Raw genomic sequence first — 23,336 nt, forward strand, 5'->3', positions numbered from 1 at the left:
TCGCTTTTGGGCTCTAATGATTTTCATCTCAATTAGTCAGATACTAAAACTGCTTCAAAAAATGTGAGTTATAGTTCCACATATACAAAGGGATAAGTTTTTAAGCTGTGGTACAACATATGAGTCATTTCAAGTATCAAAGCCCTGCAGCTAAATTTAAAACGAAAAAGTTTACTGTATATAATCCTCCAGTAATATTTGAAAACTATTTAAGAAAATTCTGACTATAAACTGTTCATTTTTTTCCCCAAAAACGCCTCTAGTAAAGAGCGAATACATCACTTATTTGTTTTGCTTTTGGAAAGAAACTCTACAGCAGTTTAAAAAAAACCCGCTCTTTAGTGTTTGTTATTTCTTTGCTAAATATGCATGCAGGCTTTGATAACAAAGGGAAAGCAAAACAGATTCATCTATTTTTATAGTTCTTTAAAATATTAATCTATTTTTAAATCCTGTGTTTTACATAGAAAGCAATACTGATCTAGATTAACAGAAGCAATTACCAGATGCTCTGAAATGCTAAAAACACATTAAGAATGTGACAAAAGTTTCAGCCTGGACTAACAAGACCTCAGTCTACCTCACTACTCTCTGCACCTAGCTTTTATTGAATAAAAAGAAAGAAATCAAATAAACTCTTATCTTAAATGTAGCACATCTGTGTGGTACCTTGAACTCTAAGAGCAGAGTTCAGCAAGATTCACTCCTCTAAAAACAAAGACCTGAAGAGCAATGCTACACTCCAGTGCAATCCTAATCTGCTCCCTCTCTTCCATCAGTCATTGCTCATGGGATTTCCTTTCCAGGTTTCCTCGCTGCTCTCCGTGTGCCACGGGCAGCCGTTCACCCGTTAACAGCCACAGAAACCTACCAGTTTTGCTTGGCCAGCTTTCTTATGCAGGACAAGTTTAGAGAAGCAAAGCAACACGGGGACTGTGGTACAAGGTGACAGGAGTCCTTTCAGCTGCCCCTGCCACAAAGGGGATCAAAAGAAAGAGGTGCCAAATCACAGCTCGCTCTTGGCAAGGCATCCAAGCCCCTCACAGAAAGAAAAAGAAAGCAGAGTGGGTACCATTCTCACAACTGCTATTCCTTGAGGAGTGAGAAGGCAGTACATAACTAAGGATATGTGGTAAAACTGCATGTAGGTTTTAAACTATAAATTTACTGATTTCCCTGGATTATGAGTATCTGGAAACAACACCTTGCAAATGTGGTGTTGCATGAGGCAACAGTAACAACGTTTTAATGAAGCTTTTGGTAAATTTTCTACCTGAGTAAAGCCTAAAACAACTTTCTATTTGAAGTTACTGGTCAGCAGGTAGTTATAACTTTCACTGAGATGCGTAGCTGAAGTGCTGCTGTGGTGCAAAGGTAAGAAGGATACATAGTCTTGCTTAATCTTTTCAATAGTAGATATTACAGCACTTCAAGGAGGTCACAATCGCAGTTCCCTCATATTTCATGAAACAATAGCTTATAAAGAGGCTTTTCTTTTTTAAAAGGTTGTCTACTGCTTAAATACCTTAAAAAGGTTATACAGTAAATTTTCTCTGTTGTCTTACCCACCAGACTTGGATTGAGATGAAACTGTTGCTTAACCACAGTCTTAAGCCCCACTTAACTCCTGACTGAAGGGGCATTCATAAAACCTTCTTCAGCTACAGCCAAATACATTGTTAATTAAGGTTTAGTCACCAATTAATACAATCAAACATAGGTCATTTTCTGATATTATAAAAATGATATTTCAAAAAATAAATTACTTCAGGGGAAGGAAAAGCTAACACTTAGAAAAAAATCTATAATGCACTTGTATCTTGATTTCCAGCAATGGGAACCAACCAACTTCATGGCAGTTTCAGGAGCGCTCATCCCCTCGCCATTACTTCAGTCGCACCACCACCATTTCTGCACAGCCACACAATAACTAAGACAGCTTTTGCCTTCTGCTCGCTGCCCGTGGAAAGAGGCTGTAGAACAGAAGCCAGTAACGCTTATCACTAGCGCCAAAAAACTACTACCAAGAAATGCACTGCGCTCAGTATTAGTCATCCATTTCAAACTTCAAACATCTATTTCCTGGAAAACGCTATTCAAAGACTTGGCTTTTTTTGCAGTACTTGCCTAATGGTTTCTTCTTAGCAGTAAAGCTCATTGATATGGCCCACAGTAATGCATCACCCAGGCTTTCAGCGACGTGATCCTGGCTTTCTGCACTCCCCTTCAGGGGTGACTAGTGCTTGCACTTCCTACCAACATAGAGTATGTGTTTTACCTTTGTGCAACCATTTTTTCCCCCCAGTTTGGCTGAAGCTCAACATCAGCAAAGTCCAAAACACATCTAGGGTTATGTCAGGCCCTTACAACGTGAGCATTTTTATCCTCTTCCCCTTAATGCTGCTAAGTCAAATGAAAACATAAACCTCGCAGATGCAAAGGAGGAAGCATAGACAATAACAGGACATTCAAAAGAAAAAAAAAAAAAGAAAAAAATCAGAGCTAGCTCTGTAAACATACTCCAGAGCTGAAAGATTTTGTATCCTATTAATAACTACTGATCCATCTAGCCACATGTTAGGAAGATATTTCATCTATTGTTTATAAAATGCTTTTCTTTGTTAACTTACTACCATTCAAAACCAGACTTGGTTGGTACTCTGTATGATATCGTGTTTTGTATCACCCTATCTTCAGTGTATGTGATCAGTTTTCTGGGCACAGGAATTCCTAGAGTGGATGATTGCAGTTTATCATACATAAAGCAGATTTTATCCACACACCTGTGCATTCTATCAATGCCCACAACTTCTAACACACTATATAGGAAAGAGTATTCTTATTTCACTGCTCACATTTTTATTTGAAGATAATTAAAAATTATATCATAAAATGTCCGAGAACTTCAGATGAGGAGTCAATTAGCATACCCCAACAAACCGCCGTTGCTACGTAGTAAACATTCTCTTAAGAAGAACCTAATGAAGCTGAAAACATTGGTTTCAAATTCATCTCTCAGAGACTGGTGTACAAATACTCAAGACTAAAATTTGGCTCTCTGCCTAACCCTGCATATTTGCAGTATTCGCATCATTCTAGTATGTCTAGTTGATACACTGTAGAGTTAAACAAAATCTTCCAGAAATGTTGGCGAACAAAGTATGAATATGATAGGGTAATTAAGCTTTAGAACTATTGATTTATATTTCAAATGTGGTTTCTTTCATTTCTAAGATGTATTATTTTCTTGTAACAGATCAGGATAGCTCTGTCACAGGAATATTAATTTAGGATAACACAAAGCACACACTATCATTTCTTTTGTTTTACGTATATGACATGACTTCTAATATTCCCATGAAACAGATTAATTGAATATGTACTGCTGGGACTTAAAAAATAAAAATTGAGGTTCTGGAACATCAGTCAATAGAAAGGCATTTTCTCACTTTCTGTAACACTTAACTGCTGCAACATTTATCTCAGATTAGGCAATTCGTATCTGTTTCATCGTTTGCATTATGTTCTGACCCACAAGCACAAAGCTACTATACTAACTGCTGTGCTAAGTAATACCTACTGTTCTACGTACCCAAAGCAACATTAATTAAATACAGGTCTAAAACAAAACAACAAAAAAAAAACCAAACAAAAAAAATGCTAAAATCACTTTGGTCTCATTGCATACAAAGCACTCCAAAGCATCACTTCATTTGCAACTATTGTTTATGATGTTCTGGCACTTTCTGTCCTAGCAAGACTTTCTGTCTTGCTCACTGAAAGATGAATATTTCAAGATGTGCTGATGACTAAAACATATTGGTCATGCTTAGATGAGTAATTTCTAGTGTTAAAACACACAGGAGCAGAACTCCAGTAGCAGAAGGCCCTAGTAGCATAGGTCAGCATCAAATTGCACTGTTTATATTAAGTTATAAGGAGGAGCATACACGATGAGACACGAAGCAAACAATGCACTGTTAACAGATTATAAAATCCAATTATGTTTTTAAGACACAATGTGAGAAATTCTGATTTGGCTCCATACATAGCCCAGTTATGTTCCCAGCAGGAATGCAGAACTGCATATACTAAGGGTATGTATTTACTTTGCACAAATTGACTCTAAACCCATGTTACAATACAGCTGTAATGAGTGCCTCTGCAACCGTCCTAAATTGAATTCATTTCAGACTCTCTTTCACTAAAGTCATTAATGACGATGTTAAGTAGTGAGCGCAAAAACCACTCTGTAATCCCAGGCCACAATTTACTGAAGTGACTGCATATATGGCCAGATTTTTGTCCTGAGTACTTCTGTCTCCCTTTAGATGGACTATTGAGCATTTTAAAACTTGGACAGTGTATGAAGCACAGTCACACTTCACCAGAAAACCAAAATCTCTACTGGGTATTCCTTTTGCAGAGAACATCTTACAACAAGACATCTTCATTTTGACACAGATTACCACACGGAGTATTCTCCAGTTTACAAGGGTCAAGCAATCATAAAAAGCATCACCAACTAAAAACCCAGGTAGGAGAAATCATACAGATGGGTTCTGTGAGAGAAAATGCTGTTACAAAGAAGTTTTCTGGATAATCCAGGAAAATCAGTGTTTCAGAACTGAGACACCTTCAGTCCCATGTTAGGAGAGTCAGGCAAGCCCATATAGACTGAAGAAATTTAGGGCTGGAAGCAAAGTACTTTTTCCCTTTCCAGAGCTTCAAAGCATGCTGCTGCTCCAGATCCTTTTCATCTATTTAAAATGGATTAAGCAGATCACATACGAGCACAACAAGTTCGTGTTCCTCAGCCACCTACAGAGCAAGTGCTCGGGCTTTGCACAACCTCATGGACTTACTGGCTCCGAGAGCTCTGTTGTCCACACCAATTCACCTACCTTTCTATTTCCACCCCTCATCCTATTTCACTTCCAATGAAAGTTCTGTTAGTTTAGTCTATTATTGTTTGATCTGCTTTATCCTGTCCTTCATCGTTTTCCCCAATAGTAGGAGCTGAATGGATTTGTGTTTTGTTCACTGTGGAAAACACAATGCAAACTCCCTCCATGGACTGCGAGGCCTGGCAAGTATTCTCAATGACAAAGTAGTTTGCTAGATCTGTCAGTGTCCAGCTATGTCACACAAAATTGTTTATTTAAAAAGCAGATAGTCACCATCACTATTTGCCAGAGAATTTAAGGCAAGCTTTAATTTATTATGGTTTTTATTGCCAGTGAAAAATGTTTTCAGCCAAGCACTTTAGAGGTGGTTAACTCAAGCATTATTTTTTTTTGTCATGCAGTTCCATAACATTGATTTCAAACATCACAACCAGAATGCAAAAGAATACATTTCAAATTACCCTTTGTAAAATACAGCATATTATATCAAGACTGAGAAAGAGAATTCTCTTTTTAAACTGCTTACTTATTAATTACACATGCTACTTTGATCTGACTTTTTTCCCCCCGGCTGACACTTGTATAAGCATTTTTAGACTAGACCTTGCAAGTTGCTACAGGGCTCTGACCCCAAGTAAAAGCAGATGTAAACATGTACTTACGTACTTACATAGGACGTGCCCATTCCCAACAACTAAAATGGGTTTATTCAGATGCACTGATTAAAAATGCCTGATTGAAACTGCAACTGAATGCTCAGAACCTCACCTAATTCTGCTTCCAGTGTCAGAAAGCTTTACCTGTCCTGACACACAATCACTGTCATCACAGCTACCAGTGACATGACAGGAAAAGTTCATTAGTTTCAGCTAAAGAAGCGATTCACCTGCCACTAAGGAACTGAAGTGCTTTTTTATCTAGCAATATTCTTAGCAGGGAGACGGTACCTAGAATCTGAATACCAGCAAAACTCTTTCCTGGACACAAAGTTTTTCAACATTTCCCATGTTGTATCATGACACAGTTAACTATTTTCATTTCTATGAATTACTGCATGACACCAACCTAGCCTAATTGTGTTCTTTAGACAGAATTTTGTTTACACAAAATGAAAATTTAACCTATCTCCAAATCTGCAATGTCTTAAAGTGACCACGGGTGACAGTGATCTAGCTTTGAGTATTTGGTTTTTTCTTCCTGAACAGCTAGGTTTTACTATGTGAACAGAAAACTGGAAGGCACCAGTGAAGTTGTTGAGCCCACTTCCTCAAAAAAAAAAGGACAGGAGTTTAACCCAACCCCAGCACAATTCCAGCACTCGGAGTACCCTAGAAGCCCAAAAGCCACCAGGAAGATAGCAGTAACTGGCAACACATTTATTCTAACAAACCCAAAAAACTTGAAATTGATAAAGATGATGACATGAAACAACAGCCTATGCTACATCACATGGCATGAAAAGCCCCCAGTTCCTCCCTATCTGACCTGCGTGAGAAACATTTCCTGTCAGCTCCAGAAGCAGCCCCAGCTGCTGAAGGGCGAGCGCAGCCAGAGCAAGCCTGCCGGGTGCCGCCACACGCAGGAAGGGTGCTTACCTCATGTGCTGCCAGCTTTTTTGAAGTAAAATACAAACAAATAGCAAACACACACAGTTTAGGAGCCAAATGACCACCAAAGGATAGGAAAAGGACACATGAACGATCAGCTCGTGCTAGCAAGATTAAGTTACAGCAATGTTTCCCTCTTGTCACTCTAAAGGCACAGTGGTTTCATTCCGTTATTTCAAACTCATTACAGACCTCCAGGTAATTTTACAACTGCCACACAATCCTTGTCTTTTACCTCTATGCTTCTACTTTTTCTTACTTTGTGTTTAAACAGAATATAAACACATTCACTGTAACACAAAACACTTTTTTATGTTTGCTTTTTAATATTGCATCTTAACCTGAGGATATAAAAACTATCATTGTTCTTCAATAATGCAACTTCATTCCTGGAAACAGCTGCCTTAAAATGTTAAGTTTTCCTTTGCAACTTCCAGGGGAAATGATGCTGTGCCTTATAACCATTATCAGCACAGCTTCCTCTGTATCAGCTGCAACTCTTGCCACACAGTTAACTTACATTCAACATTTAGCATCCAGTATTTAAATACAAAGACAGCAGATTTTTGGATTTAGCTTGTCCTGTAACAGAGGAAAAGAACTGCCTCCTCCCAAAAGCAAACATTTAACTCAGTCTACACAGTGACACCATGACAATATTTTGATATGTTCTAAAACAGGTTCAACCAGTACAACAAATAAACTCTTGATGTGAAACAGCATCCAAAGTCAGATGAATAGGAATTTCTTGTTCTCTATTAGAAGGTAAGCAGAAGTGTTAATCATTCTTTGTGTCACTTTCCCATTCTGAGTTTGAGGAAAAAAGCAATGGTAAACCAGCTACAGCAAAATACCTTGGTTATGACAATTATGCCTCTATGATGATTAAAACTTGGCATTAACTGAGAAGGTTTGTAAAACATGTCCTAAAGTAAACACAGAAACCCTAATATGTTATTTTCAGTAACAAGTTTGTAATTTTAGCTAGGTTTTCATCTACAACTGAGTACCCACTCAAATGTGTAAAGAAACCAGATCCACATTAAAACTCTAGGAAACGTAATCTAAGGGCGTTGTTCAAGCCTTATTTCTAATTAAGGATTTAATACTTGGACAGTATCTTCCAAACGAGGATTAAGAATTTTGCAAAGAAAGACAGCATAACTGTGAGCTGCTGCCTTGGCTTTCCCAGCTCAGGAAGCACAGATACCACACCCAAAATCTTGTTCAGGCCTTTCTTCTCTCACCACTTCTGCTTTTCTCTTCTCTTTTCCATATAAAGTTCAATATTAAGTTTCAATCTTTTCTCCTAAATCAGAATCACAAAATTTAAGAAGTCTTTGTCCACCCAAATTACCGAGTTCTAAATGTAGAGCTACAGTTCCAACATACATGGAAAAAAGTCAAAGGCAAATATAAGAAGTGAAGATTTTCAGCATTTTAGTGCTATCAGTCACATGGAATCCTCCATCCTAAGTATGTGCCCATAAAAATCATGTTTTTACTTGGATCTTGGAGTTATCACACATCAGCCTACCACGAAAAATACAGATTCTTAACACACCAGTGGCAAAGCGGTGCTATGCTCCCATTGCTCTTACTACACAAAATTATTTTAAGGAATAAGAGTAAAGCTTTACTGAGAAAACTTATTTTGGCTTCAGGGGTTTTTAAGCCCTTCATGAACAGTTATGTAACTCTTCCCTTCGTAGCCCTTATCATGTTCTATTTTATTTACAAACAGAAATATCTATCCCAACAGTTACATGATGAGTACATGCATCTACATGTACCTGCATCCCCATCTAATACCACCAGTAGCAAAGGAAAAAGAATTAAAAAGGCTATTTCTGTGAACCAGACAGGAAACCCTACACTTCAGCATCAAGTCAGTGCTAGAGAGAGAAGTGTCTTATGGCTTCTCAAAAAGCACTTTAAACCTTGAAAGTTTAACCAGTTTTCAAAGCTTTTTAAGCAGATTTTAAATCCTCTGTACGTGAAAGACGAGCCATTAAACTATATATGAAAAGAGCTAGCAGCATAACATATCTCCTTGAAGAACGATAAACCTCTGTGTAAGATGGACCGTTCAGTGTGTGGGAGGGCAGAAGCGTGCTGACATTAGCTTAGAAAAATATGCGAACTCTTAACACTTCTGAATGCAAGCAATTTAAAAGCCCGCAAACTATCCCCCAGGCAGCCATCTCAAATAGTTAAGTACTAAAATGAAAGTAAAATTAAATTTGAAAAAAGCACAGGAATGTCAACTTTCATACTGACTGACGACATTACATGATACAGGCTGCTGGTTTCGGTTTATATTTAGTTAAATTAATACTAGTATGTTCATTCTACTGAATTTTATACAAAATTCTTGTTATAACAAGTTAATATTTGTATTAGTTAATTCATCAAGTTTTTCCATTTTAATTTCCCTGCCCAAAACCCGATCACACTGCTGAAAGTGGCACATGGCATTACACGAAAAAATGATACAGTCGGGCAAACGCCTGCAGGGGAATAACTCATCTCCACCAGCACTGATAGCATAGCGCCTGCCCCCACATTAGTGAAGCTGGGATCTCTGGAGTAGAGCAGAGCCCGCCGCTCCTCCCAGGACTGTCCTCTGGCTGCTGGGGAGTAAGGTTATCCCTCCCCACCAAGGTCTCTTCTCCCCAGTGAAGAATGCAGGGGAGATAGGAGAAAGGGCTTCCTTGACCTATTTCTCCAGCAGCTCTCACCCTTCCCCCTCCTACACACACATATCTGCACCCACCTCCAAATTACACATACATCCAAGAATCTCTGTAGGCTGGTGGAAAAAAAACCTGTAGGAAATGAGGCACTGAAAAGCAGCAACATTTTCCTCTGCATTTTTACATCTGTAAAGAGAAGCTGAAAGCTGGGGTGACTACCCTCCATTTCTCAGTCTCTGGAGAATGAAAGGAAAAAGTAAAAAGCATCAAGATGCCAATCTTTACCTTACATGCAAAATCATAGTTGCCCTGTTTTTGTTATTCATAATTCTCCAAAACCCACTCTTTGCTAGTGACAGTCCAAACACACAGAAGACGTTGTTCATACCCTAAGGAGCTTTCCAATTAAGTGAAAAAAATTTTAATATAATGAAAACATTCATTTAGATACACCTGGAAGGTTTAGAGTTATAGAAAAGATTATAACTTAAGAAGGACTTACAGGTATGCTTGGTGCTCATACAGAAGAGAGCTTCAGCCAAACTATGGCTTATATTCTTTGGTTTGGTCAAAAAGGACAAAAGTGATGCACAATCTCAGGCACTACCTGCTTTTGCCCTCAAAACTTTTACATAATCCTCGACAAAGGACAGTGAAATACTCTGCTCCTAATCAATGGCTATAACGCTATAGAGAAACGAGGCTAGATTAAATGTCCTCTTCCAAGCTTTTTAGGTACCCCCATTTGAAAATTTCAACAGGAAAAACAAGAAAACCATTATGGGGAAGTAGCACTAACCTTAATAACAACGTATGAGTTAATGAGTTGGGGCAGGGGGACATTAAGCTTAATGAAACTTCAGAGGAGTAGGGAAAGAAAGCTTTAATTTTTATATACAATAACTGCGTCTAAGACTATAATCAGATAGCCCTTGTTCTGAAATGGCATCGTACAAACTGAAAAAGCACCTTTATCTTTTTATTGGTGTAAAATAAATTCTAATATGGTAACACAATATTTGAGACTAAAAATCTAAAAATAAATGTAAGACTTGTAAGAACACTTATCTAGTTCACAGCAATATATATCTGTTCTTCATAGTCACCTGAAGAAGGTAGCATGCTTTAGAGAAGTTAGAGAAACCTAACTTCCTGTAGGCCGGTACTTATTAAATACCCTTACAGTTAAAACCAAAAGTGAAAAAGTTTGGCAGTATATAAAAATCATATCAGAAGTTTTAATTGCTCTTAAAAAAATTCCTGCAGACTTCTTCATGTATTACACTGACAGAATTATCTTTTTGATCAGGTTCAAGTGATGCTCTGCAAAAAAACCTCTTTTCCTCTGCTGTACTTATCTGATCAGCACGTTACACCCACAAGCTCAGAGTCTGTGGTTAACAAACAGCTCTCTACAGTAAAAAAAAAAAAAAAAAAAAAAGAAGAAGGAAAAAATAGTGCTTGCTCTGACCACAATCCTGAAAGCAGCTTTGGAAGACTCTTAATCAAAACCGTACCAAAGCTAGACAGGTTACCCATGGACAGAACTACCAACTGCATTAACTTTTTTCCAGAATTGCGACCTTCCTGGAACTACATTTCTTATTAGTACCTTACAGACCACGATCAAACCTCATACAAAGAATTTTGCATTTCTGGCCCAATTCCTGGGCTTAATTCATATAGTTCTTAACTCCACCAATACACAATTAAACTGTTTTTCATGGCTTGTCCTTGAAAGTTTAATGAAAAGGAGATGCTTTAGAGAAAAATAATTTAGAGATCATGCATCATTAAGATTTATTATCACTCTGGCACAGGCAAGATAAACTACAGGAATTATTCATGCAATTCAACACAACCTATTAAACACCTTCTCTGAAAATCATGTATCTAGCCCTAGAGCTACAGAAGGCTTCCTAGCATTAAAAGAGGAAACAGAGACAAGGCAATCAAATTTCAAGCCTTGTTCAATTATTCTTTGCTTGAACAGAAAATTAACTGCTATTTCAAAGGGGTTTTCACATAAAACTTGGTCAGGACTAAAGCGGTCCTAGACCCAAACCGTGACATTCAGTGGTTGAATTTCCTGGATCTACCTGCACACTCCATGGAGCCTTTTTGATGCTTTTCATATACACTATAACCAAAGAAAATGAAGGTGTAGCAGACAGCACTCTCTTAACCACACAAACTGAAACCAACCTGAGTCATATTCTTTTTGGGAAACCGTGGACAGAAATGCTGAAGACCTCATGTTCACAGAAGTTGTTGCATGTTGCCTTTCTACTGCTAGCTGCTATATTTGCATTGCCTTTTGTGTCTGGCCTCTGCAATCCCGTTCTAATAAAATCAATATAGGATGCACAGTTCATAACATGAGTTAAATTACCAACTTCATCTTTGCATATTTAACCAAAATCTAAAGTTCAGACATATATGTATGTATGTACGTACTGTATATGTTTGTGTATGCATAGATACATAGATAAATACATACTCTTCACAAAGAGTACACTGGCACTATTATTTTGGACATGTCCTGTGGAAGAGTGCAAAAACATTAACTTTCCAGAAACTCAGTTTATTTTTCATGATGGAAGGACCTGGATAGAAAAAAGAAAAATGAAGAAAAAAAAGACTGCTCTGATTAGCCAATTTCTAGGCTCAAGCATATCTTACAGCGCCAGGCACAGTATAACTTTCAAGACACAAGACAGTGCCGGGAGAAGAGAAGATTGTAAAAGTACAATTTTGAACCAATAGCTTCACGTAAGACTACCAGAACGGCTCAGTCAGCCCAAAGCACAAAAAACTTGCATCTTTATGTAAGGTGCTACTGACACTGCAAGCCAAATTCACAGTCAACAAATACTGGGCTGTTAGAATAGCTTAACGCTCATCTCCCAGTCGCTTAGCAAACTCTGGTGAACAAAGTTAATTCATCTCAAAGTTTTGAGAGAATCTATGAGGAATATATGCCTCAACTGCCTAATTAAATACAGCTGAAATGCAACTTTCAAGTTGGATTACTTCAAGTATAATATCAAAAGCATCATTTACTGTGAAAATATAGCAAGCAATATATCCTGAATTGTTGAGGGAACCATATCCTGTTTCGTGCTAAGAGTAGGCATTAAGCCCCTCTAGTAAATAGAAATTTACTTTTTTAAACATAATGCAAGTGAAGGATCAACAAAGCTTGTCAGCAACAGCAAAAAACGTTACAATTAATGCTATTAGTTCAATGGAGTGCTCAATTATAAGCATATTTATGTAAAGAGTACCCTTTTTTCTCTTCTGCCCCGAAAATGAGAAAAGGGTTAGAAGACCATTATTCTACCAATGCTATTGTGCACTCCTGTAGTTTAAAACAGAGAGAAAGAGAGCGCAGCCCAAAAGGATGATCTACTCAGTCAAGAACACTTGATAATGAGAAATAAATATTTAAGTATGCAAGCTACTTTTAAATCACAAAAAACAGGTATCCAATGGGAAAAACAAGATTTTGATGCAGCTTTAACTGAAGACATGCTAGCACAACTGAGGCCATAACCAATTCAGGAGCTACCTACCATACATGAAGTGATAAATTTATATTAACCTACATGACACCTCTTAGGTGTTTACACTAAGTAGAAAACAATGTTGGAAATAATTAGTGAAATGATTTAAGAACAGATTTCATAATACACATAAACCTTACTTCACTTCATGTATGCATGATCCTTTATAGCTGGAAGAGCCCTGGGACGTTGTCAGATCCAAAAAAATTAACATGCCTTCAGAGCTATGTTATAATTAAAAGTTATCTAAAAATACTTTTACAAAAGCATAATAATTTTAACAGCAAAATTTTTCATTGTGTCACACTGTTGCAGGCATACAGCATCCTCGTAAAAACATCATCTTATTAACAGCCACACGTGCAGTAGGGCTACCTCAATTTTTATTAGAACAGTTACACGCTGGCACAGGGAAATTAAAATGCAGAAAGCTCACTACCGCAAAGCTTGAAAAGAAAAAGCTTAAAAATACATGGGTCAGATTAAGGTCTTCCTCTCTCAAGTCAGCTTCTCCTGCTGCTCACTCATGCAGGGAGATCATAATTTTTTGGCTGTGATATTTCCACGGCAACACTGGGACAGTGATGTCACAAATTCAGCCCTGACATAGCTTCAGGATCAAGTACAAGGAGCAGATGGGATGCGAGGGAGAAAGCCCTATTTAAACACAAATCTCTTTCATAAGAAAGAGGCATGAGCAAAGAAACAGGTGAATGGATCATGTTTTCAAGTATGATATATTCAAAAGATTATCCTAGCATGAAAATCTATTTAAAGGCAAGACCTACAATACAGGGTAACTGTCAAATTTGTTAGGCCTTATAATAAACTAACCTGAAAGCTCCCTGCCGCTGTTTAGCATAACAAGCCTTGTGCTCCGTTTCTAAAGACAATACACTTTTGTCCCTTGTGAGTTTCCTTTAAATAACTTTAACATTCAGATATATTAATTTGATACATCACTGTGCTCATAATACCATATGTAAATACGATGTCAAGTCCTCACTGGAGTGAGTTTGTTACCTGAATTAGATATAATATGACAGAAATTAAAAGGAACCCCAGATGGGTCACCAAGTATAGCAGGGTGATAACTAGAATATTTAGCCAGCACAATTTGATTGTTAAATGGGGACTGCACTGTTATGCTGATCTGCAGACTCGCACAAGAATCAATGCAACCTCCAGGCCAGCTGAAACCCTCCCAAACCCCACGCTGGTCACACGCTGCAGACTCCAACACTACCAGTATCAGACCTCCTTTCTGCCTTTGGACACCCCACGGACAAACAGCAACTGAGCCCATGTGTGGTAGAAGGGATGACAGCATCATCAGTGGATGAAGTGGAAAAGTGGAAAAGAAGAGGGTGCACCCACATACAGTCACAAATACAGTCTCCACATTAACTCAGGTCACAGTTCAAGGAGGTACACAGATTTCTTAAAGGTGCTACACTCCACAGAGGACAACTGATAAACAAAACGAAATGCCCACCGAGGGAGGCCAGAGAAGTGGCTATGACCAGAACTCAAGCGTAAATGGTCATCCACAGAGCTGCAGGTAACGAGAAGTGGTTTCTTACAGCAGCAGAGGCAGAAAGTTGCAAAACAAAAATCAGAAGTCAAAAGGGAGATAAAAGGAATTAAAAGGATATAGATCTGTGTTCTGATGACAGAAGAAAAAAGCCCACATTTTTCAAGATTTCAAGATGAAGGCCTGAAAGGGTTATCAAGAATCTAGCACTCAGGATGGAAAGAAAGGAAGGGAATAAAATCTGCAGGTTGAAGCTGGGCCTAGGCAGAGCTGTGAACAGGCCCCCAGGAGGGAATGTCAGGTGGAGGCAGAGACCAAACGCACAATGCAAGGAACAGTTCAGAAGTCAAGTAGCTAAGCAGGGTTCACAGACATCATCTATGAAATTACTATGGTAAAAACTGCAAAAGGGGGAGAACAGAAGGTAAAATGTGCCATGACACAAACCAAAACAATGATCAGAGAGTTAGGAAAGCCCATCTGATTCCCCAAATCATGATTGTACCAACAGCAAATAAAAAAAAGCAGGCAATAAACTTAAGGATGCTGGCTGGTCACAAAAAAAGTGAAAATACCCAAGGACTGCACCAGAACCAAGAGGTCATACCACAACTAAGAGAACAATCTTACAAAGAGGAGGACAAAAAAAAGCAGAGGAACTTGAGATATCAATAATGGATAATATATAACACAACAGCTACAGAAAAGCCTGTTGGGATTGTCAGGAGAAGACCAAAAGAACTGCAATTATTTAGCTTCAACAAAAGTGTTTTTTATAAACATAGTAGGCATGTACCCATGACACCACTAACAGAAATCTTAGCTGAAATTAAAAAAAAAAAAAAAAAAGGAATAGTTTGGGGCTATAAACTTCCACAGGATTCTAACTTGTTAGAGTAGTAAACTCTGGAAACAACATCCATTAGCACAGTAGGATAAGAAATATCGGTAATTTTAAGATGTAGTTTATTGTTTTTACAATTGTGATTTGGGCACAGCTGAGCTGTCACAGACTAACATGACTACAACACAACCCCAACAAGACTTCTTCTTTCCCTGTGTTTTTATACAGCCAACAACCTTGGATGAGAATATGAACCAAGTTCCCCCAATGGACTTTCTAGAGGTCACTTTAATTTCAGCACTGGAAATCCCATCTTCTTTTTACTCAAGAGGAAAAAAGCCCCTCTCAGATAATTCTTGCACTACTACATCTCTTTTACCACGTGTTTAGAGAGACATCAAGCTGATCGCTAATACAAGCTGAGGTCAGTGCTCATCGCTATTTGTATCATGTATCAAACGAAAGCAGTTTCCAAGCACAAGCTGGATAGAAAGTCTCTTTCTGCTGTTCAGAAAAGAACTTACTTTCTCCCTGTCACACTGATCAAAACTGGTAGACAGAAGTCAGTTATTCTGCTAAAATGAAATCTGATATGAAAAAACAACATTTTAAGACTTAAGAACTGTGGAACATACATTTCAAGTCCAAGCTTCGCAAATATTTCTCTCAGAACAAAAATATTTTTACAATAGCCAAAATAAAGATATAAAAATAGAAAATAACAATAAAAAACAACAACAACAACTATGAATTAACACATAGATCAGATTAAAAGGCAATAGAATAACCATAGTCACTTGCCAAAACAATCCCAATCCAATAGCAGTTGAAAACATATGGTGACACTAGATCAGGATGCAAACTATCTTTTTTCCACCTCTTTAGGTAGAATATATATCAATACATTTCCATAAATAATATCAATAGGCATGGTATATTACCTTCATTTTCAGATGCTTGGCATTTTACCTTCAGTACCAAATCAAAGGTACGTTCTGGATTCTCCCTAGAAGAAGCAAACACAATTGATTGATCACATATATGTTTCAGATAGTGTTATATCTTTTCTATTCTATTTGTACATAATAAAATTTAAATAAATTAAAAATTCATTAAAATAAAATTAGAAGTGAGACTAGTTCTAAGGAAGAACAAAAAAAAAAAATCACATTTCCCTGCACAGCCTTAAAATAAGAATAAGGAAGATCAGCAAGCTAAACTGTGTAATTTATTTAAGTGACACCATCACTGCCTTATATATCTAATAGCTTTTAAGTCACTCCATCATATCAGGCCTAACAGCTGCAAAAAAAGTGCTGCTAAAATCCTTGTCACTCAATCTGAAGCACATTAATGGAGTCACAGGCAGCCTTTTCTGAAGCTACATTCTATTTCTACTTAATAGGAATAGCCCATCATTAGACTTTGATATTAATTCCACGAACTTAGCCACTACCCTTTAAATGCATATGATTACCACCATAAGGCTGAGAATCACTTAGTTTACTCTTTCACAAGATATTGATCATCGGCTTTGACTTTAAAGCCTAAATCTCAGGCGTGATTCAGTGAGAAAACATTAATGCAATGACTAGGGATGGACACAACCCCAAGCCAGCCAGGAAGACGGAGCCTTGGTTTCTGCAGCAGCCATCATGGTCAGCACTGTGTGATGGCCAATGCCTCTTTCACCTCCCCAGTAAATACACACCTGATAATAATGAAACTGCATATGCTAATAGCAATTACCACTCAACCTGATCCCAAGCTAAGTATTTATTAAAACAGTTCTAAATTCCATTACTATGCCACCCACCTCTCTCTGCCTACCAAGCACACTGCTATTTGTATTAAAAACAAGTGGTATAACCGCACCCGTATCAATTATCTATTTAACCACATAAAAGGCTCACACTTCAACTCCCTTCTTGGGTAATGCTCCCACTAGAGTTAGCTAGAGTTTTGGGCAAATTAAAAAAATCCAAGACTTGGTTCCAGGTTTCCAGAATGCTTCAAGTAAAGCATGTAGCAAATTAACACAATGTTGTTTCGTTAAAGAAAGTTTTGAATGAAATCCAAAGGCTGAGCTGGGGAAAATTTCAGCTGTCACAAATTAATTGATTCTGTACGTGCTTTCACTGACCTCAGCACCATCATCAACTGAGATATGCAATTATTGTCTAATTCAGGTTATGGAGACATAACCCACCTCATCAAAATCTTTCCTTGCATTGTATTTTAAAGCATTTAGTTGGGAAAATCCTGTATCTACTGATCCTGTGTGTGGGAGATCAAATTCTGCTCTGAGTTACAACAGCATAAATCCAGGATATTGGAGATTTACTCTGGTATTAAAGTCTGTCCATTGTTCCTCTGGCTGGCAAGCGGGTTCAGAATGAAACCGGTAAGGCTTGGCTTCGTTGAGCCACCTAGAAAAGCGAACCACAGAAAAGCTTCCTTTAAAAGAATTGACATCTCCCCGTGATGTTGTTCCAACCTAGGCACCAGATTTATACTCTCAGGCCATTTTCCCCTTCAATTTCTTCCTAAAACCCAGACCACACAGCACTGGGTTGTTTTAATCTGAATCGGTTGAAGTGTTACAAACACCAAAAGAGGGCTTCTAACTCTACTGCTAGCTGAATTACCCTCATGAAGAAAGCCCTTTGAAATAACACTGGCTTCCGTCTTTCACTATAACACTCTAAATCTGCTTTTGCAGAAAAATGCCAGAAAAATGCTTCTAAGTTTACTCTTCACATCCCACTACACTTAGAAGTGTCAAAAATGTGTCAAACCAAGCTGAGAATTGTCAGACTGTCTCTCATCTCTTTTACAGCTACCCGGTGGCAGCCTCGCTTATTCATCATATTTTACACGGAGATTTTTTGTCAATTCCTGAAACCCGTGTTTAACATCTTCTTGGTTTCTAATGCCAGCAAGCCCGGGCGGCGGCTCCGGACGGGCGAGGCTGAACAGCAGTCCTTCCAAACACCTAAAAATCTCTTTTGCACCTGCCCCACCACAATGGCAAAAAGGTCTGTCATTACTGGAGAGATGAACGCCACAAACCTTAGCGCACCAGCTGCTGCAGGCAGGGCGGCTGCAGGCAGGGGTGCTGCCCAGGCCTGAGGCAGCTCTGGCGACCGAGGCAGGGAGCCGGGCCCGCGGGCTGCGGCCGCCCTCCCGCCGCGCCGGGCGGGCCCCTCCGGAACGAGCCGCCACCATTTCACGATCCCCTCTCACCGGCCACCGGCCGGCAGAGCACGCGCCGCTCCCCGCCACCGACGCCTCTGACCCGGCGAGGCCGGCGGTGCAGGAGCGCGTCCCCCCCACGCCTGCAGGAGGGCGATGTCAGGGCCGGCAGGCGGCGAGGGGCGGGGGGGCGGCCGGCGGCGCTGCGGCCGCCTCCTCCCCCTGCTCCGGGCCAGGGCGGGGGGCGCCGCCCCGCCGCTGCGCGCGCCCCGCTGCCCCCCGCGCCGCGGGTCCCGCCCCGGCCCGGCGCGCAGCGCCCGCTCCCGGCCCCGCTGCCTCCCGCCCGCCCCGCTGTCACTCAGCGGCCGCGGAGCGCCCGGCCCCTCGCACGCTTGCCGCCGGGTGGGCTCCCCCTCCTCCCTTCCCTGCCTGCCCGCCGCCTGGCGGGCCCGGCAGGCCGGGGCGGCTGCGAGGCCTACTCGCTGTCCGCCCGCCTCGGAGCTCCGCCCGGCCCGCCGCGCCTGACAGCCCCGCCGCGGCCCCCGCGCCGGCCGCCCCCCCTACTCACTTGAACCTGCTGTCCATGGTCACATCGCGGGCCCCCGGCAGCTGCTCCAGCGCCCCCCCGGGAGAAGCGCCCCGCCCGGCAGGGGCGAGGGGGCAGCGCCGGCCCCTCTCCCCTCGGCGGCGAGGGCGGCTCAGCGCTGCGGCGGCGGCGGGCGGCGGCCCATGACTGCTCCGCTCCCCCGGCTCGGGCCGCGACTGCAGCGGAGCGGCGGCACCGCCTCCTCCCCCCGTCTCTCAGTTCCTGTTGCAGCCGCTCCGGCACCTTCTGGGAACCAGGAAGCTCCGCGGCGGCCCGGGGAGCCGCCAGGGCCGGTGTCACCTGAGCCCCGCGGGGGAGGGCCAGGGGGCGAGCTGGGGGCCGCGGCGCCTGCCCCCGGCGGGGGCGGTGTGCCGCCCCCGCCCTCCGCGGCAGGTGCGTGGGCCCGGGGAGCCCCGCCGCGCCAGGCCTGGCCTGGCCCTGCCCGGCCCGGCCCGGCCCGGCCCGGCTGTAGCCCCTTCCCTCTGCCTTGGGCCCGGGCCCGAGCAGAGGTCCCTCGGAGGTGGGGTCGGGCAGCGCACAGGTACGGCTGCGTCGGCGCCGTCATGTTCTACATGACAGACACCTTCACCCGCTGCAAAATAGGCTCCTCAGATAACTCAGGCGAGCGTGTGTCACTTGCACATCCCTTTTTTTGTAACATCCTTTTTACATTCTCCATGCGCAGCGGGAAAGTGCAGCTTTTCATCCTAAAGGTCACAAATGTTAATTTAACCTGCAGTAATCTGTTTAGCTTTTATTTTCGTCGAGTGCTACACAAAACAGTTTCCCAAACCGCCTCGGAGGTGGTGCAGTGGAGGACGGCGCTGGAGGAAATGCGCTGTTCTGTAAACACACACGTAAAATGCTTTATAACCTCGAGTGTTTCCAGTGAGTTTGGAAAGGAAGAAAAAATAACACCGACCTTGAGAGGCTTCCAAGTTTCATTCATCTGTGAGGCACTGAGCAGCCAAATTCCCACCTACACCAAGTTTCCCTCACCAGCATAGTATTGTGATGAAGAACTGCATAAAATAGGTTCTGCGGTACTGGGCCAAAGAAAAAACATCATTCTTTTCAGTCTTCCTCCAGAAAGTAATCATCATATCAACAGTTAAAAAGAAGAAAAAAATTGAAGCCAATTACATATTAAACACATAAAAGAGCATTAGTGCATCGCTGAGGCTGAAAAATCAAATATTCAAAAGTCAGGAAATGACAAACACTAACTTTTCCAAAGCAATACCGTTTTGGCTTCATTACACATCCTACACACCTCACAGGATATAGATTAAATAATAATAAAATGTATAGACGTGCAGCGAAAATGACTGAATGTTGCGGCAGAAACCTTAGCTGTGGGATTTTCTTGGTTTTCAGGTACTTACTTTCCCAGCCTTCATTCCGCATTAATTCTTGTCTGTGTTTTAACAGCCAGTATTTGCAACTCACACTGAAGTAGATGAAATTGTTTGGGGCTTTGTATCCTTCACACATAACCGCAAACTTCATATAGTTCAGGTTTTTTTTAGAAAAAATCGTCAAATGTATATTTTTGTTTACCATGAGAGGCCCTTGAAGCAAGGCAGCTTTAACTCGCCCGCTGTTAAATTTATCTTGCCTGATAGGATCAGCCTGGACTGAAGGGCCGAGAGAGGGGAGCGATGCCGTCCCTGCTCCATCCCCGAAGAGCCAGTCAGGGACCCTCCTGCAACCACTCAGAGCTGCGCTGCTGCAGCACCCAAGGCAGACACCCCACACCCAGGGATGCTGCAGAACTGAAAAGACTTCAGCAGCAACAGTAAGTAAAGCTGGGGACACCAGAAAGTGCATGTGGGGAGGGAGACTATCAAAATCTTGTCTGTACGGCTGTCTCTCTACCTCCCTTCCACCCTCCATCTCTCCCCGCGTACGTACTGTAAAGCACACAGAATTTGAAACGCTTTGCTGCAAAAAATGGCCAATAATTTAGCAAGATTAAGTGTGGATTGGATGATTATCCAAATATCGAGACATTTTAGTTGTGGAAAAATACTATTTGAAGTGTACCAGAAAGTGGGGAGAAAAAAAAAGCTGTGTTTCAGGATTTCAATAAATCTGTATTTTGGATTATACTAAATATTTTATAAGCCCACCATGAGTTTGTCTCTCTCTTCTCTCCAGCTGCTGATGCTTGCCACTTTTAAGACAGAAGAACAGTCTGGCAGCTCATCAGGCTGATCTGCTGTACAATCCCAGCCAGCTTTTTGGACGGGTGTCTGTCTTGGCAGATGTGACCATCAGGTCCCTTGGAATTGATTTTATCGTAATTGGAGAAAAAATAGGTATGGTTTCTTTCCCAAAGTAAATACGTGCCTTGTCACTAGAGTAAATTGACTGGATGCAGTGACTAAACCTCACCTGCCTGAAAGAGCAAGACGAATGGAGAAAGTTCATGCTTAAAATAGAAGGCACATGAGAGAAAACCCTGTTGAGATGAGGCTCACATCTCTCAGAGCTATTCTTTCAGGCTCTGAAAACTTAAGCAGACTTCTATGCCCGGGTTACACTTAGTTCATGTTTTCAAGACTGTTTTGCAACCACAGCAGCTTTTAATGAAAGAAGATGTTTTAGGAAAAGTGCTGGTGTCCAAAACCACCTCTTGCTGCTGCCTTGTTTTCAGCCTTTCCCTGGGAAAGGGTTGAGGCAGAAGGAGAAACTGAAAACAAAATGTAATAGATAGGCAGAGAATGGATTATTTTAGTAGATTCTGAAGCCAGGAAAGACTAGTTTGTTTTTCTTTACTCTTTGGTTTTCCTTTCCAAATTAGAACCATGAAGCAAATGATATTTGGGCTTTTGGGAGTCAACTGTTCTACCAGGTAATCCAGAAGACACAAAGCCTTTTTCTTTATGCTTTGCATAACATGAAAATGACTGAACTCTGCCAAAATTCTCTCTAAAAGGCTAGCATAGGGACTGGTACAAGAGGATTTGCAGGAGAGGGCAATGAACATTTATTTCATAGATATGAGCAACTGAAAAACAGGTAATTTAAAGATGAAGTTTCCTACTCAATCGTAATTGTAGTTTGCCAGTGGTGAATACTCATTCGTCATCTTTGTAGCACTGTAATAATGTAAAGGAGCCCTAAGACCAATATAGATAGTACTATAGTACTGCATTCAGCTCTGGGGCCCCCAACATAAGAAGGACATGGACTTGTTGGAGCGAGTCCAGAGAAGGCCCATGAGGATCATCAGAGGGCAGGAGCACAAGCTGGGAGAGTTGAGGTTGTTCAGCCTGGAGAAGAGAAGGCTCTGGGGAGACCTTATTGCAGCCTTCCAGTACCTGAAGGGAGCCTACAAGAAAGCTGGAGAGGGACATTTTACAAGGGTCTATAGTGATAGGTCAAGGGGTAATGGCTTTAAATGGAAAGGGGGTAGATTTAGATTAGCTATAAGGAAGAAATTCTTCACTATGAGCGTGGTGAGACAGTGGAACAGGTTGTCCAGAGAAGTTGGAGATGCTCCCTGCCTCAAGTGTTCAAGGCCAGGCTGGATGGGGCTTTGAGCAACCTGGCCTAGAATCACAGAATCATAGGATAGTTTGGGCTGGAAGGGACCTTTAAAGGTCATCTAGTCCAACCCACCCGCAATGAGCAGGGACATCTTCAACTAGATCACATTGCTCTAGTAGAAGGTGTCCATGCTCATGGCAGGAGGGTTGGAACTAGGTGATCTTTAAGGTCCCTTCCAACTCAAAACATTTTATGATTCTGTGCTATGATTTACGGACACTATTCAGCTCTTATGTGCTGTCAGTAAAAGAGGTCTCAGTGTAAACTGAATTTGACCTGTAAGTCTCCATTTTCTCCCAAACTGATGAATGCTTTGCAGTAAGAGGTTGGATGAAAAATACTCAAAAGTCTACTTCATCTGAATCAGATAAGAAGAGGATGGAAGTCCCATCAGGGCAGCTCCATCTCAAGGATCAACATAACAAGACGTGTAGCATACTTTTTAGTTTACTGCAATAATGTAAAGGAGCCTTAAGACTGCTGGATTAATGGTTGGAGTTGATGATCTTGAAGGTCCTTTCCAACCCTAGTGATTCTGTGATTCTGTGATATAGATAGTAGTATAGTACTGCATTCAGCTCTGGGACCACCAACATAAGACAGACATGGACCTTCTTATGTCCATGTTGAGTTGTTCAATATGGAAACAACACGAAAAACACCAAACAAATTCCAAAAACAAGCATCCACATCCTTTCTACTATGGAGCAATCTGCCATTCTCTGCCAAATCAATACCATGTGGGTTTGGGTCTGTAAAAGTGATGCAAAGCAGGGTTAGGATCTCAGAAAGGGATATGAGAAACAGACAAGAATTGACCACACATCACGTCACTTGGAAACCATA

The 23,336-nt window shown here is 41.2% G+C and overlaps 1 protein-coding gene across 1 annotated transcript in view; it reads right to left on the minus strand.

Moving 5' to 3' along the window:
* The window catches only part of DENND1B (DENN domain containing 1B), a gene marked incomplete at both ends in the record, with an annotated part of 155,120 nt that extends 137,491 nt beyond the window's left edge, over positions 1 to 17,629 (minus strand). Inside the window, 2 exons of the mRNA XM_082002748.1 lie at positions 16,096 to 16,160; positions 17,499 to 17,629. Of these exons, the coding sequence (XP_081858874.1) occupies positions 16,096 to 16,160; positions 17,499 to 17,629 (196 nt within the window). The remainder of the gene's footprint in view (positions 1 to 16,095; positions 16,161 to 17,498) is intronic.
* Between the last annotated feature and the right edge of the window lie 5,707 nt (positions 17,630 to 23,336).

This window comes from Phaethon aethereus (genome assembly GCF_964289735.1).
Source record: "Phaethon aethereus genome assembly, chromosome: 8".
NCBI classification, from domain to species: Eukaryota; Metazoa; Chordata; class Aves; order Phaethontiformes; family Phaethontidae; genus Phaethon; species Phaethon aethereus.